We start from the raw sequence: 17,478 nt of genomic DNA on the forward strand, positions 1-17,478 counted from the left end.
AAAATTATGATAAAAGCAATATATGAAGAAACAAACATAAATAAATAGAAAGTTTGATTTCTCAAATAAAAGAGATAAAAGCTTAGTCAAAATTCAAGTATAAAATCTTAATTTAGCCTATAAATATCTTAGGTAGAATATATATTTAAATATTTAAAATTTGATTATTTGATATTTCGAACATTTTAACTTTTAGTTTTAACATTATACTGATAATTGTAATTCTAAACCACCCATTTACTCGTTTGTTAGAATTGATCAAAATACTTCTATGATTCCTGAATCCAACTCAAAAGCAATGTATCAATAAGATTTGCTATAGGTGTAATTCTCATGTCTTAACCATGGCTGAACAACCAAATGTTTTAGACCATTATATAATGTCATTCAAAATGCTGAATCAACCCAGTAAAAATATTTAATCTTGATTGTATTTTAATTTAGTCATTTTTATAAATGAATAATAAATATATAACATATAATAGTAATAAAAATAAGTGATTAAAAAAAATTAATGTGAGATGTCGGTTTTTTTATTGGTAATATGGCGGGATTAAAACTAAAACTAAAGCTTAAATAATTAGAATAATATAAATTAAAATTTTACTACTAAATATAAAATTAGTAATCATAGCTGTCTAGTTTTGTAGTTTTTTTTTTTTTCTTTTTTTAAACAAAGATTTTTCATTTGTACTGCAGAGTAGCAAGTTGTACACCAAATATTAGTTCAGGAAATTTTTATGGCAAGATCATTATTATTTTCTATTGCAAAAACCTGTGTGTGTCTGAATCCTAGCCCCCTAATAGATCTTACTACTGCAAATATAAAGTGCACATATATGGGATCTCATGTCTACAATATTCCGTAGTCCACTATGGTCAGCAAATGAGGACGGCAAGCGGCAATATCAAAGTTGCCGATTATATTTACTACTTGTCTCTCCAAGCCAATATCCAATCTTTTGGTTCTTTTGATAATAAGAAATAATGTTAGATCCCTTCTTAATTGCCTATATGATTCGTCAGTGTATAAGCCTCCCGCAAAACCATGCCTCTTTTAGTCAACAAGCACAGCAACTTCTCTTGCATTCTTTTCTTCATAATCGTCCATTTGTTTCTACCTTGTTCTCATACACTTTCTTTCAATATAACTAGGTTTGATAAAAGTTCAAATCTTCCCATACTATATGAAGGTGATGCTTCAGTATCAGATGGAGCTATTGAGCTTAATTCTGTGGAGTATAAGTACCGTGTAGGCCGAGCTACATATGCAGAGCCTGTGCAGCTATGGGATCCGTCTACTGGTGTACTTGCAGACTTTAGTACGCATTTTTCGTTCACTATTGATACTCCTGTACATTATGGAGGTGTTTCTGGCAATGGGCTTGCTTTTTTTCTTGCACCTGTTGGCAATCAGATTCCACTCAATTCAGTAGGTGGGTTCTTGGGATTGCTGAACACAACTACCAATGCTGTCACGTCAAGAAATCAGTTGGTCGTGGTTGAGTTTGATGATTTTCTTGATGAAGAATGGGATCCGGAGGTCCAACACGTTGGAATCAATGAGAATTCAATGTCTTCTGCTGTCTATGCCAATTGGGATCCTTTAGAATATGTTGGAGTTCCCGCTAATGTTTGGATAAATTATAAAGCTTCTACAAAGAATTTAAGTGTCTTCTGGACACACAAAGAGAACCCATCTTTCAAGGGCAATTATATTCTTTCTTATCACATTGATCTTGAGCAAGTTCTTCCTGACAGGGTCATAATTGGATTTTCAGCAGCTACAGGCGAGTTCGTCGAGAAAAATACCATTCACTCGTGGGACTTCACTTCAAATTTGGATATCAAAGATTCCACAGAGCCAACCAAAAAAAGTTCAAGAGGGCCAAAGGTATTTTTGATAGTGTTTCTTGTTTGTCTATTCTTTGTAGTGCCTGTACTTGGAGTTGGTTATTGGTTTATTTTGAAGAAGAGCGTAACAACCAAGAATGATAAGCAAAAGGGTAAAATGAATAACAGCAAGAAGGCTGGTCACTCCGTAAATACTGATCTCGAAATGGGATCTTTGCCCAAAAAATTCACTTACAAGGAACTTGCTAGAGCTACCAATGATTTTGCAGTTGATAGGAGGCTAGGCCAAGGAGGGTCTGGGCTTATTTATAAAGGGACATTGAATGATCTAGACAGGATGGTTGCTGTGAAGCGAGTCTTTGCTGATTCGCAACATTCGCAAAGTCTTTTCGTCAATGAAGCAAAGATTATAAGCAGATTAATACACAGAAACTTGGTGCAATTCATTGGATGGTGTCACGAGCGAGGTGAGTTCTTACTTGTATATGAATACATGCCTAATGGTAGCCTTGATGCTCATCTTTTTGGGAACAGAAAACCTCTTCCTTGGAAGTTAAGACATAAAATAGCTCTGGAACTAGCATCAGCCCTTCAATATCTTCATGAAGGTGTAGAGAAATGTGTCCTTCATAGAGACATAAAACCAGAAAACATCCTGTTAGATAATGATTTCACAACTAAACTTGGCGATTTTGGGATTGCGAAGCTAGTGGATGCACGTTTCATAACTGAGACAACAAACCCACTAGGTACAAGAGGTTACATAGCACCAGAATACCAGATAGATGGCAGGGCTAGTAAAGACTCAGACATGTTTAGCTTTGGAGTTGTTGCACTGGAAATTGCCTGTGGAAGGAGGAACTACAGAAACGAAGACCCTTTGCGGCTGATAAAAGAAGTTTGGACATACTACAAAGCCGGAAATATTCTTGATGCAGCAGATGATAGATTAGATACAGACTTCGATTCGGAAGAACTAAAATGCTTGATGATTGTGGGTCTGTTATGCACGAACCCAATCGACAAGGAAAGGCCTAGTGTTGGGCAAGTAATTCAGTTTCTCAAGTTTGAAAGTCCATTGCCAGAACTTCCACATATGATGCATGATCCTGTCTTCCATCTTCCCAACCCTGTCAGTATTGAGAACTTCTATTCAGGTGTGCTGAAGTACGCTACTCACTGAAATCAATAGAATGATATGAAATTCAATTGTTCACTTCCAATGATGTGGGTTTTCTCATTCACCTCAAAATGCTAAACTAGTAATTAAAATTTATTAGTCCTACACTGTTCCATCAGAAGGAGAAGAATCCAACTTGACCAATTCATATTTTCTGGCGAGTTTAAGAACAGCTATGCACTCGTCAATGTATTCAGAAATTACTAGATCAAGAAAATAAAATCTAAAATAGATATTCCGTTGCCGGGAATCGAACCCGGGTCTCCTGGGTGAAAGCCAGATATCCTAACCGCTGGACGACAACGGAATAGATGTTCTAAGAATTAAGATATAAAGAACCAACGATTCCGAAAATTATTTATAATTCCTTATTCTGCGGATCCTACGCGTGGAAGAAACACTTTTCTTTTTCTTTTACCCTCGACCCTAAATATAAATAAAACTTATGTAAAAAGTCCTATAGAAACAATGATTTGGATAAATAAAATTCATATTTTTCTTTTTATTAATAATTATATAGAATCTGAAATAAAAACATATAGGAAATTATTTTCAAGAGAAATTGCTTATTTCTTAAACCTGATTAATGAATTTACAACTTGAGACCTCACTATTACTAATAAGTTAAGGCTTGTGTGTTTTTATGTAAATGTTTTTTATTAGTAACCAAATGGTTGCTTAATGGGAAGCTTGTGGGCTTTTTTTCATATGATAATAAGGATCACCTCACAATTAACCTTTAGATTTACATTTACAAAATTAAGCTACAACCCATAAAATATAGGATGTTTTACCATCATATTTATTAATTTTAAATAATTGAAAATATATTAATTATTAAATAATAAAATAGAAATTAATTAGTAAAAATAATTAGTATTATTAAATTTAAAATTCAGTAACTATTTAGTTACAAATTAAATGTTTAGTGCACGGTTTGGTGACCGCTAATATAATTTACCTCTCATACTATTAGTCGCATGAAGATAAATTACATTGAAGCTCTAATGGAGGAATAGCTCCTATCAGCCAATTACTTAATCAGTCAAAATTTATGATTTCCTAAAGGAAGGGAAGCTGTTTCTGTAGTTACTCTATTGGCGTCTGTTTTCCAGTATATGTTATGTTATAACAACTTTCAGATTCTTTATAATATAACATGAAGACAATAGCATAACTACATACCATTTCCTGTCATTTTTCATGAATGACTTCATCTCTTGCAGAACTTGAAGACAAATTTTACTTTTCAGATGCAATTTCATAGAAATACTCGCACGAAATGAAGGTATGAAGCCAAGTAAAATTTGGGATGTGAGCAAGATTTAGATTTTCCTGACACTTTCCTTTATGCATGCAACATATAAAATAAATATGAAAACGACTTTCTAACATATATAATTACACATTCGCATCAAACTTGTTTAACATAATTTCCTATAATTCAGGCTGCGGGCTGTAAGAAACTTCACAAAGTCTTTAGAATAAGGAAGCAACAGTAACATTTCACCAAAGGGATCATGCGAGCACTTAGCATTTCTGAATTCAATGGGTTTGATTCTTGAATAATTTTTATAAAGAAGTCGGCAAATCTTTAAGCATATTTTAGATTTAAAGGACAAGGGGTTGGAATTGCAAGTTGTTAACTTGTAGCTGATGCAGTATATTTGTGGATAAAAATCATATTTCTGAATTAGAAAAGTGCTCAAGAATATGGAAATTGTTGGTATTAGAATTTATTTTTCCTTACAGATATGTGTAAATTATAAATTTAAAAAATAATTAAAAATCTTTCTAGTTGATGTAACTAGAGTTATGTAGCATTCAAATTGGAGGATGTTAAGGTAAATATGGTTCCTCAGAATATACAATTTGCACAAAGTATTCCAGCTTAAGATTAGCTGCACGTTATTGAAACCAACGATTTTAGTCATTTAGTGATAACGGTTGATAATTTCGCGGAAAGCTTCCATAAGATATAAAATTAAAATTTGAAGTTGTCTTTTGGCCACTACAAGGAGCATGAGTCCGTTTTGAGTCCCTGATTTCCAATCCTGGGGTCTATATATAACATGCTATGCTATCCAAGCAATGTATTAACACCTGTAATCTTCAGTCCTGCTACAACTGGCAGCTTCTTTTCTTGTTGATATGAGCATTCCCTGCATTCTTTTCTGCATTCTCATCCATTTCCTGTTTTCCGATTCTGATGCAGTTTCCTTCAGTATATCTCATTTCGACCCTGGTGCTAGCAATATTCTTTATGAAGGAGATGCCATACCATCCAATGGAGCTATTGAACTCATCAATCTGGTGGATTATACTTGTCGTGTTGGCCGTGCTACATATGCAGAGCGGGTGCCCTTATGGGACCCCTCTACTGGAATACTAACGGACTTCACGACCCGATTTTCATTCACCATTGACACTCTCAATGCTAATAATAATTCTTATGGCCATGGCCTTGCTTTTTTCCTTGGTCCTGTGGGCTATCAAATTCCACCAAATTCAGATAATGCATACCTGGGCTTGGTGAACACCAGTGCTAAGGTGGCCATGTCGAAAATGCCAGTAGTCTTTGTTGAATTTGATTCCTTTGTAAACAAGGAATGGGATCCACCAATGCAGCATGTTGGGATCAATAGTAACTCCATTTACTCTGCTCTCTATGCAAGTTGGGATGCAGGCTCATATAGTGGGAAGACTGCTAATGTTTTGATAGCTTACAATGCTACTACCAAGAATTTAAGTGTTTTCTGGACTTATGAGGAAAATCCTGTTTTCTTGAGCAACTCTTCTCTTTCTTATCATATTGATCTGATGCAAGTTCTTCCCCCATGGATCACAGTTGGATTCTCAGCAGCCACGGGCCAGTTCACTGAGCGAAACACCATTAACTCATGGGAGTTCACGTCAAGTTTGGTTCCAGTCCCAGAAGATCAGATACGAAAGAAAAAACTAAAATTGAAGCCATATTGGATAGCGGTCATTGTAGTAGGCTGCATTCTTTTAGCACTTGGAGTTGTGGCTTGCTTGTTTGTAAGGAACAGAAGATTTATAAAAGAGAAGCTAAAAGGCCGCCCTGCTGGTGCTTCTGTAAATACTGCTCTGGAAAGAGGAGCTTTGCCAAAAAGATTTTCATATGAAGTTCTTGCAAAGGCTACCAACGGCTTTGCTAGCGATAGGAAGTTAGGTGAAGGAGGATCTGGCCGTGTTTATAAAGGAGCCTTGAGTGATTTATGCTGCCTCGTTGCTGTCAAGAAAGTTTTTGCCGAGTCAGAGAGTCTTTTCATCAATGAAGTAGAGGTTATAAGCACTTTAAGGCACCGAAACCTGGTGCAATTCCTGGGATGGTGTCATGAGCGAGGTGAATTCTTACTTGTTTATGAATATATGGACAATGGTAGCCTGTATGACCATCTTTTTGGTAGTAAAAGACCCCTCGAATGGAATTTACGCTACAATACAATGTTGGCCTTGGCCTCAGCTCTTAAATATCTTCATGAAGATGCAGAGGAATGCATTCTTCACAGGGATATCAAACCAGAAAATATAGTGTTACGTTCAGATTTCACAGCCAAAGTTTGTGATTTTGGGATCGCAAAGCTCGTGGACACACAGTTGAAAACTGAAAGAACTGTTCCAGTGGGCACTCCTGGCTATCTGGCTCCTGAATACCAGAAATATGGGCGGGCGAGTAAAGAGTCAGATATGTTTAGCTTTGGGGTTGTGGCTTTGGAAATTGCCAGTGGGAAGAGGAACCACAAAAAAGGTGCAACTTCGCAGTTAGTAACTGAGATTTGGACACTCTATAAACAAGAAAAAATTCTTGATGCAGCTGACAAGAGATTAAAGAACTTCGACAGTAAAGAAATGGAATGCTTGATGATTGTGGGTTTATGGTGCACGCACCCAACTGACAAGGAAAGGCCTTCTGCTCGACGAGTAATTCAATATCTTAATTTTGAAGCAGAACTGCCGAAGCTTCCATCAATGATGCATGACCCTGTGTTCCCTTACAACTCAGATGTAGATGGCAGTAATACTCGATGATTACGAAAGGAGACTGCTTCCTTCCTCTATCTTTAGATGAATACTACTCTTTGTTTTTATTGTGATAAAATGCAATGATTTCAGCATCCAGTGAGAGCTATTTCATTGTTATAGCTGCCTGTTAGATAGCAAAAATCTGCATTACTGCTATAGCCTTTCAGTTCTCTACATATCAAAATGAGAAATTATTTGGTAGGGATGTCCTTTCATAGCATCTATTCGTATAAAGAGAGGAAACGCAGAGTGGTAGCAGCCCAGAACAAAACTTTGCCTTTTGCTATCAAAATGAAAGGATGGAAGTGGATGACAGACAAAACTGAACTGGATGTCTTAATTTACTTCTTACCTTTTGTGAAATTTCGCCTAGTGTAGCCATCCTTCAGGATAAGCTGGCGTCATGCGTTGAGTGATTAAACACACGCCGAGAGGCACAAGAACTGGACTTCTTGATCAAATAATGGCTTCTGGTTAAATGATTCTTTAGAAAGTAGGAAAAAAAAAACAGAAACCATATTGTTATCTTCCAAGAAATGTCTATAATTCAGTGTCTTCCAAGGTGGCACATGTCACCAAAATGCCAAGAAAAATTCTGGTCCTGGCTACTTGAATTGTTCTCTGTCTCAGGAAGTTCTTGGTTTTATCCGTTCGTCCTCCACTTGAGAGATGATAAAACATCACTTCATGAAACGCCAGGTATTAAATAAATACTATCTTGCAGAGATTGAAATTAAGACTCAATTGGCCTTGGATATGCACATACTGACTGTCTGACTATGACTGCTAGCATTACTAAGAAATCGAAATCTAAAAGATACAAAATTCTTTCCATTTTAATCGAAAAGAAAAATGATTTTAATAAAATATTTCTGCTTAATTACCGTTGAGAATTACCAACTTCAAAGTCTTCTTCATGTTCCGAGATATTTCAAAACATTAAAAACTCCATAAGCTTCGTGATTGGCAGGAATGAACTTTTCTTTTCCGTCCGACAAGCTTTTGTACTTTATGACAGAAGATTTCCCTAAAAAACCATGCAGAGATTTCTTCTGTGTCTCAGGAGAGACTCGACTGACTATTGGTGTCTTCTCAGCATCAAATTTGATGGACTTGATAAGGTTGTGCTAAATTTGGTGGACTTACCAAAAGGATTTTATTTCCTTCTTAACAATTCTTCCAAAATAATCCAAACCTTTTTAACTTTATTTACAAATTCTATTATAATTTCATAATTTCGAAAATAAAAACACAGAGAGATTATTGAGGGAGCAAAACTTAAACATAAGAATTGATGTTTTAGGCAGATGCATTTTGATGGAAAACTTAGTGCCAAATACCAAGTGACAGGAAATTTTATTTCGATATTCTTTTCCTGATTTCATGCATGTCTCCGAAGAAGCAATCTTTTTGATAAAGCATCTAATGATAATCTGGACCACAAGTAATTCTGCCATGTTGGGAGGGTTCTGGAAAATGCTTGAGGAAAAGGGCCCTATAGGAAAACAGTCATCAGCTTGAATTAGCGTCCTAGATGTATGCTCGAAGACATGGATGGAATTGGAGAATCATTTTGCGGTAACTGTGATGATGGTGCAGGAAATGTTGGATCATGTGCATAATCCGGAATATCTGGAAGAGGAACTTCAAACTTAAGAATCTTAATTACTTGTCCCGCTTTTAGTCTTTCTTTTTCTTTTGGATGAGCACACCATAGTCCCACCTTCAACAGACATTCCATTTCTTCCCTGTTAAAATCTGAGCTTAATCGTTCATCTGATGCGTTGAGAATATTTCCTGCAAGGTGGAGCTGCCAAACCCATTTCGCCAGTGGCATGTGTTCACCCCCATCTTGATAAGTCCTTCTTCCACATGCAAGTTCCAGGGCCACAATACCGAAGCTAAACATGTCAGATTCTTTGCTAGCCCTCCCTTCATATGCATATTCTGGGGCAAGATAGCCATAAGTCCCGACAACGCCTGTCTTTTGAGTCCTCAATCGAGGGTCAACAAGCTTAGCAACCCCAAAATCGCCAAGTTTGGTAGTGAAATCTGCGTCTAGTAATACATTAGCTGATTTGATATCTCTGTGGAGGACACACTGCCCTGCATCTTCATGAAGATAATGAATTGCTGAGGCTATGTCTATAGCTATTTTATATCGTACCTGCCAAGGCAGAGCTCTCCTATTGCCAAAAAGATGAGTGTCAAGGCTTCCATTAGGCATGTAGTCAAAAACAAGCAAGAGGTTTCCTTGCTCATGGCACCATCCAATGAATTGCACCAGGTTTCGATGTATTAATCGACTGATAATCTTTACTTCATTCATGAAAAGTTTCTCGGAGTCGACAAATTCTGATGAAATTCTCTTCACTGCAACCACGCGGCGAATATCATTCAACATCCCTTTATAAACTTGTCCAGATCCTCCTCTGCCAAGCCTCATGTCGTCGGCAAATTTATTTGTGGCCGTCTCTAATTGCTTGTAACAAAATCTTTTTGGGAAAGCATCTCTCTGAAGATAATCGTTAAATGGGCTATCTACTTCGTATCCACTTCTTGATGCATGATTCTTGTTTCTTCTCCTTCTAACGACTAAAATATAACCAATCACAATTACAAGAATCAAAAGAGAGAAACCGCCAGCTCCAACCGCAATGCCAATTTTCTTCCTTGCAGCTTTTTCTTTTCTTCTCGGGATATCTACCTCTGATGAAGCCATGTTGGTATTAAATTGCCATGAAGTAATGGTGTTCTGCTGATAGAAAACGCCTGTAGAAGCTGAAAATCCAATTTTTACTTGTTGTGGAAGAATTTTCATGAGATCGATGATGTATGAGACAGTGGAATTGCTCATATAAACCACATCTTTCTGGTAAGTCCAAAATACACTGAGGTTTTTGGTAGTAGCATTATAAGATATCCATGCATCAGCTGGCTTGCCGCTTATTGAGTTAACATCCCATCTGACAAAAGTATTTGAACTGAGTGAGCCACTATTGATCCCAACATGGGCATATGGTGGATCCCATTCTCTATTGGGAAAGGTATCAAACTCTACTGCAACAATCTGGTTTTGCATCATGGAAGAATTGAATAATCCGAGATAACCACCAGACGAGTTTCTGCTTGGAAATTGATAGCTAAGAGGAGCAATGAAAAAGACAAAGCCATCAGAAAATGGGGTTTTATTACTTTTGTTGACAGTGAATGAGAAATGGGTAGTGAAATCCGAAGGATTTCCGGTGGATGAGTTCCAAAGGTTTATATCCTTGGCATATGAAGCTTGGCCAACGCGAAACTCCAAATTGGATGTGCTGACAAGGTTAATTCCTCCATCAACAATCGTGGCATCACCTTCATAAATGATATCGTTAGCATCTGGTTTGAAGTTAGATATATTAAAAGAAAATGGATGGGCAACGAATGGTTGAAGAAACAAAAATCCCAAGAGAAGATTGATCAGGCGAGTGTTCATAATCTTTCAGACAAGAAATGCTACACAATAATGTCAAGTCTCGTCAGGTTTAGAAGGGTCTTAACCTATGTTTGTTTTCCAAGAAAGCGAGGAAACTACAAAAGGAGAAAACAAAAACAAAAGACAAACTTGAACAATAAACTAAAAGAATGCTCAGAAAGGTTCTAGATTCGGAATCTGATATCAGGAATCCATTTGTAAGTATTTAAGCCCACCTGGGCAATGAATTAGTTAATAATTCTAGTTACTATTTAATTACAAGTCGCTCGTTAACAGACTTGTTCCACCTCTATCTGTTGTCGACTTCTGAAACTATTCGTTTTCAACTAGTTTTCAAATTTTTCCTGATAATATCAACTTTCATAAAATACAGTTGAGTTAGTTATTGTATACCCCGCACGTTGTCGCAGGTTTAATACGTTGTATCATTACTTAAAATAAAACAAAGGGTTTGCCGCCTCCTTTTATTTTAATTATTAATCGGAGGGTTTAATGAATCTAAAACATTAGGACTATGTTTTTACGTTTTTATAAAATTTAACTAATGATTAGTTTGGACTAAAACTTATGACCGATTCCCGTTTTCATTGATCATCCGTTAGTACTATATATACAAATTCAGATATACAAATACAGTTGAAGATCTATCTCATACAACAAACTAACCAATATACAGCTAGTTAATCAAACTAATCAATATACAGCTAGCTAATTCTAAACCAAGTCAAACTCAATAACCAATAACCAATTCAATTAAGCAAAGATATACTATATCTCGAATTATACTATATATCGAATACCCTTCCTCAAGTTGGTGCATGAGGATTACGAACACCCAACTTGCTAAGTAGAAAGGCAAACTGATCGCGTCCCAAAGCCTTGGTTAAAATGTTTGCCAATTGCTCGCCACTGCAAACATACACTGTATCAATGACGCCCTGTTGTATCTCATCACACACGAAATGACAGTCAACTTCTATATGTTTTGTGCGTTCGTGGAAGACAGGATTGGCAGCTATATGCATGGCTGCTTGACTGTCACAAAACACTTTTGCTGAGCTAGAATGATGTACTCCCAAGGACAACAATAGTCCCTTAAGCCATTTGAGTTCACAAACTGTGGCAGCCATAGATCGATATTCTGCCTCTGCAGAAGAATGAGATACTGTGTGTTGTTTCTTTGTCTTCCAAGAAATGGGTGATCCACCGAGAAATATAAAATACCTTGTGAGTGATCGTCGAGTTAGTGGACAACCACCCTAATCGGAATCACAATAAGCATTCAGCTGTAAAGTGCAGTTAGCTTGGAGAAGAATTCCTTGCCCAGGGCTGCCTTTCAAGTAGCGTACAACACGCAAAGCTGCTTCCCAATGTTCCTTTTGGGGACGTTGCATAAACTGTGCTAGAATGTGAATAGCTTATGACAACTCAGGACGTGTCAAACTCAAATAAATGAAACGGCCCACTAGTCTCCGATATTGTTCAGGATCTGCCATTAACTCTCCTTTAGCAAGTGCAAGATGATGATTCTGCTCCAGGGGAAAACTCGATGGTCGTGCTCCCAACAAGTCGGTTTCATTAATTATGTCCAATACATATTTTCGTTGGCATAGAAAAATTCCTTCATCATTTCTGGCAACTTCAACACCCAAAAAATATTTCAAAGCACCTAAATCCTTCATGTGAAAACATTGATTCAAATATGATTTAAATGCACTGATTAATTCTCTCTTATTGCCAGCAATGATAAGATCATCGACATATACCAGCACAACCAATTGCACATCATTTCGAATCAAGGTAAATAAGGAATAGTCTGAATGTGATTGTACAAATCCATACCGTTTCAGTGCTTCAGCAAGTTTGGCAAACCAACAACGAGGTGCTTGTCTCAATCCATAAAGAGACTTGCGCAGGCGACACACTTTTCCTGGATGCTGAGTTTGAAAACCAAGGGGCAGCTTCATATAAATCTCCTCTGCCCAATCTCCATGAAGAAAGGCATTATGAACATCCATTTGGTGAAGTTCCCATCCTTTAGCTACTGCCACCGAAAGAAATGTACGCACTGTGACCATCTTTGCCACTGGTGCAAATATTTTGTTGTAGTCGATCCTTTCTACTTGATTGTTGCCAAGAATCACCAATCGTGCCTTGTATCACTCAACAGTGCCATCTGAGTTATACTTAATCTTGTATATCCATTTGCTTCCTATCGCTTTCTTTCCTTGTGGCAAATCAACAAGTGTCCAAGTTCCATTTTTTTCAAGGGCAGCAATTTCATGTCTCATAGCTTCTCTCCATCGAGCATTCTTCACTGCTTGATGATAAAATTTGGGCTCCACATTGGCTGTTATGGCTGCTAAGAAAGCTTGATGCTTGGGTGAAAAATTAGTGTAATTCACAAATTTAGCCAAGTCGTAGGACATACTTGAGGACGATGCAGGTTTGGATGAACATGCAGAGGGGCTAGTGTCTTTGCACTGTGCTGAATAAGTTACAAAATCCTTCAGCCGTGTAGATTGTTGTTTTGAGTGTAGACCACGCCCAAGTTCTTTCTCACCTTCTACTTCAAGTTCTTTCTCACCTTCTACTTCAACTACACGTTCTAACCTAGGCTCTATATCTGTAATTCCCTCCCTCAATTCAGCACCTTCCTCATCAGCACATTCCAAGTGCTCGTCTTCTGCAGCACCAAGATTATTTTGTCTGATTCTATCTCCTTCCACCTCCTTTTCAGAACATCCATTTACTTGGAATTGTTCAAATGAGATTTGATGCTTGCTGAGTTGAACATGATCAGCTGCATATGGACATTCTTCTTCACAGAACACAACATCACGTGATACAAAAAATTTATGTGTTTCTAAATCATATAATCGCCATCCTTTCTGACCAAATGGATATCTCAAAAAAACACACCGTGTACTTCTACTAGCAAACTTATCTTTGTTCCTGTTCAAGTTCTTTGCATAACACAAATACCCAAAAGTACGAATGTAGTTATAATTAGGAGGCTTACCATACAGTGCTTCATAAGGCGTTTTTCCTCCTAAAAGTTGAGAGGGAGTTCGGTTGATTAAGTATCCAGCAGTCAGCACACATTCGCCCCAAAATTCAATTGGTAAGTTTGCTTGAAACTTCAAAGCTCTTGCCACATTGAGTATATGACGATGCTTCCTTTCCACTCGTCTGTTCTGTTATGGAGTTCCCACACATGAAGTCTGATGAATGATTCCACTAGTAGAGAAATAATTTTCAAACTTATGAACTCAGTTCCATTATCGCTTCTGACTATTTTAACATTCTTGTCAAATTATCTGTGAACCATGGCAATATAATTTTGCAAGATACGTCCTACTTCAGTCTTATCTATCATCAAATATATCCACACACATCTGGAAAAATCATCAACAATCATAAGAAAATAGGATGCATTACAAGAACTTGAGACTTTATAAGGTCCCCACAAATCACAATGAACAAGTTTAAATATTTCACTAGCTCTATTCCCACTAGAACAAAATACTTCTCTAATTTGTTTAGCTTTGAAACAAGTATCACAATTTGTATTCGAACCTAAGTTATTCTTAATGCCATGGATTAATCCTACTATCTTAGAAGATGGATGTCCCATCCTTCTATGCCACAGGTCATATGAATTCATCAACCGAGCTTGATGTGATTGAGCTGATAACTCCTTCTTGAAATAATAAAGCCCCTTGCATCGTTCACCTGCTCCAATCACCATCCTCGAAGTGCGGTCCTGTAGTAAACAAAGCTCATTAGTGAATAACACATCGCATTTTAAGTCATCAACTAACTGTGACACAGAAATCATATTGCAATGTAGTCCTGGAGCATAAAGAACATTTTCTAATTGCATTTGTTTTCCCATGCGAAGTGTTCCCTCTTGCAATGCCAGCACTTGATTGTCATTGGGTAAACCAATAGGGCAACCTAATATCCTCTTTAAGTTAATTAGATTGCCTGAATTTCCTATCATATGTTGAGTAGCCCCGGAGTCAATTATCCGAGTAAGATTTTCTTACCAGTCATTTTCTCATCAGTCCCTGTTTTGCATGAGTTTAGCAAACTGAGAACGGGTGCCCATTGTTCACTTGTCAAATCTCCAGGAGTTGCAGGATTCTTTGTTTCTGCAACGGATTGCCCAATAGCATGTGCAGCATTAACTCTCGCTCGAGCTCTTCCTCTTCCTGCAAACTTGCCACGACCTTTTCCTCCATTTTGTCGACCTCGACCAGATGTTTTTGGTCGATCACCCCACCAATCTGGGTATCCAATTAATTGAAAACAACCCTCAGCATCATGCCCTTCTTGATTGCAATGTGTGCAAACAACACTTTTATCTTTAGTTTGGTCCATAAAGCTGACTGTCTCACTTTTGATCTCCTTGCCTTTTGAGACATTTCTAATTCTTTCCTCTTGACACATCAAAGAATAAGCTTTACTCACACCAGACAATGGAGTAGAGCTCAGAATATTTGAACGGACTGTTCCATATACATCATCCAACCCCATCAGGAATTGATGGAGTTTTTCTTCTTCTCGTTTCTTGGTTAATTCAGCTGCAATATTTCACTTGCAACCCCTACACTTGCATGGCGAAATCACGTCAAAATTGGCCAGTTCTTCCCATAATTGCTTCAATTTGGCATAATAATTCACCAATGATGATCCTTGTTGTTTGCAATTAGCAAATTCTGCTTTCAATTGTTGTATTCTTGCACCATCGGTCACCGAAAAACAGTCTTTAATATCATTCCACAGATCTTTTGCAATCTCTAGGTGAGTTAGAGTAGATCTTACTATTGGACTGATTGTGTTCATTATCCATGATACAATCATGGAATTCACAGTCCACCAATCTTCTAAGCTTTCGTCATCTTCATCGTTCATCACTGCCCATCAACAAAACCAAATTTTTCTTTGCTCACAATGTCGTCAGTATTGAACGAGCCCATTCATCATAATTATCTTCCTTCAATTGCACCTGGGTTATTATATTACTAGGATTATCATTTGATGACAAGGTGTATACAGATTTCTTGCTTTCACCTGTCATCGATGTATTTCTCTCTCACGTCCTCCTCTCTTCTTCTTTTTTTTTTTTTTAGCCAATCAGAGGTCTGATGGCTCTGATACCATGATAAGTTTGGACTAAAACTTATGACCGATTCCCGTTTTCATTGATCATCCGTTAGGACTATATATACAAATTCAGATATACAAATACAGCTGAAGATCTATCTCATACAACAAACTAACCAATATACAGCTAGCTAATCAATCTAACCAATATACAACTAGCTAATTCTAAACCAAGTCAAACTTATAACCAATAACCAATTCAATTAAGCAAAGATATACTATATCTCAAATTATACTATATATCGAATAGAACTAATAATATTTATAGTAAAAATAATTCAGTAAATGACATAACGGTTATTAATCAATAAAATAAGTTAATTACATGCTCAAATCTTTACTAAAAGTTTTTAAAGGTTAACTTGATATATATATATATATATATATATATATATATATATATATATATATATATATATATATATATATATATATTTATGTGGCAATTGTTACTATTTTAATTATAAGTACTTCTAATTTTAAGATTTAAATAGAACTTTTTATTCTAAAAAGATATTGATATGCACTATGATTCAATAAAACGTATAATTGATATTAATATCATATAATATAATTTTTGGTAATTTATTAATTATTTATATAAGCCAGTAATAAAAATACCTTAATTGATATATTAGTTATACATTTTTTAAGATTGAAATTATTTAATTAAAAAATATATATTAATTAATTTATTAATTGTATCGTAATGATAAGATAAGTTCAAGTAAATATAAAATCTAGACACTAAAGTATGTTTATGTGTCAAAAATAAATATAAATGTATCTTTAAGTGTTAGCATATGAAACTTCTTTTTTGTTAATTTTGTTGTGAAGAAATATATAAAATAAATTATTGATCTACTCCCTTTTTATTAGGAAGAAATACATAAAATAAATTATTGATCTATTTACTTTTTTATATAAATAGTTAAGTTTCAATAAAGACCAATAAAACCTAATATATTTAACTGGTAAATTGAAGTTATTACTTTGTTATATTTAGGAATGCATATGTTTGAAAATACAATATATTTAGTATAAATTTTTATTAAAAAATAATTAAATAAATATAAAGTACACATTATTGCTATGTCCATGTATCGAAATTACATTTCAAAAATTTTTAAGCTCAAATTTTCTATATTTATAGATTACTTGTTCTAGTGTCGAGTATGATTTTTCAGTTGACCATCACGATTCTTAATTTTGATTGGTTTATATTTATTACAAGGTCAAGCTGAAAATCTAATCTAAATTTTTCTTATATTTTAGTTTGTTATTATTTTGAACGAGTCTAAATATGCTTACGAGGATAATATGCTAATAAAAATTAATTATAACACTAGTTATTTACTTGTGAAGTGGTTATTGTTGTATATGATTCTAAAATCAAATTTATGAATAAAATTTAATAGAATTTTTAATTTTTAATATTTAATATATATTTATCATATTTAAAAATAACATCAAATTATATATTTTAATTTTTTAAAATTTTTAATACTTTAAAATTTTATCAGTGTACTAATATAAATTATTCTAAAAATATTTATTAATTAATTCTAATATTATATAAATTAATATTATTAATATAATTGATATTACTGATTTTTAGAACTATAAATTATTATATAATTTATAATTAATTTATTAATAAATATAATATCTAAGATAAATTATAATTATTATCTAATTAAGAAACTGATTTATTGGTTAATATAATATTAAATATAATTAATATGCT

The 17,478-nt window shown here is 35.3% G+C and overlaps 3 protein-coding genes and 1 non-coding gene across 4 annotated transcripts; 2 read left to right on the plus strand and 2 right to left on the minus strand.

Moving 5' to 3' along the window:
* Nucleotides 1–1,048: 1,048 nt before the first annotated feature.
* Nucleotides 1,049–3,037, plus strand: LOC8284322 (L-type lectin-domain containing receptor kinase IX.1). Its single transcript, XM_002524017.2, has one exon. The coding sequence runs from the start codon at nucleotides 1,049–1,051 to the stop codon at nucleotides 3,035–3,037; it is 1,989 nt and encodes a 662-aa protein (XP_002524063.2).
* A 232-nt stretch (nucleotides 3,038–3,269) lies between these two features.
* On the minus strand, nucleotides 3,270–3,341 carry TRNAE-UUC. Its single transcript has one exon. It is a non-coding gene; the product is annotated as a tRNA-Glu (tRNA).
* A 1,844-nt stretch (nucleotides 3,342–5,185) lies between these two features.
* Nucleotides 5,186–7,210, plus strand: LOC8259818 (L-type lectin-domain containing receptor kinase IX.1). The gene has a single exon (XM_002524018.2). It carries the CDS (start codon nucleotides 5,186–5,188, stop codon nucleotides 7,085–7,087), a length of 1,902 nt encoding a protein of 633 aa, XP_002524064.1. The 3' UTR covers nucleotides 7,088–7,210.
* Nucleotides 7,211–8,603: 1,393 nt separating this feature from the next.
* LOC8259760 (L-type lectin-domain containing receptor kinase IX.1) lies at nucleotides 8,604–10,559 on the minus strand. Its single transcript, XM_048380366.1, has one exon. It carries the CDS (start codon nucleotides 10,557–10,559, stop codon nucleotides 8,604–8,606), a length of 1,956 nt encoding a protein of 651 aa, XP_048236323.1.
* Between the last annotated feature and the right edge of the window lie 6,919 nt (nucleotides 10,560–17,478).

Source organism: Ricinus communis, chromosome 10 (assembly GCF_019578655.1).
Source record: "Ricinus communis isolate WT05 ecotype wild-type chromosome 10, ASM1957865v1, whole genome shotgun sequence".
NCBI classification, from domain to species: domain Eukaryota; kingdom Viridiplantae; phylum Streptophyta; class Magnoliopsida; order Malpighiales; family Euphorbiaceae; genus Ricinus; species Ricinus communis.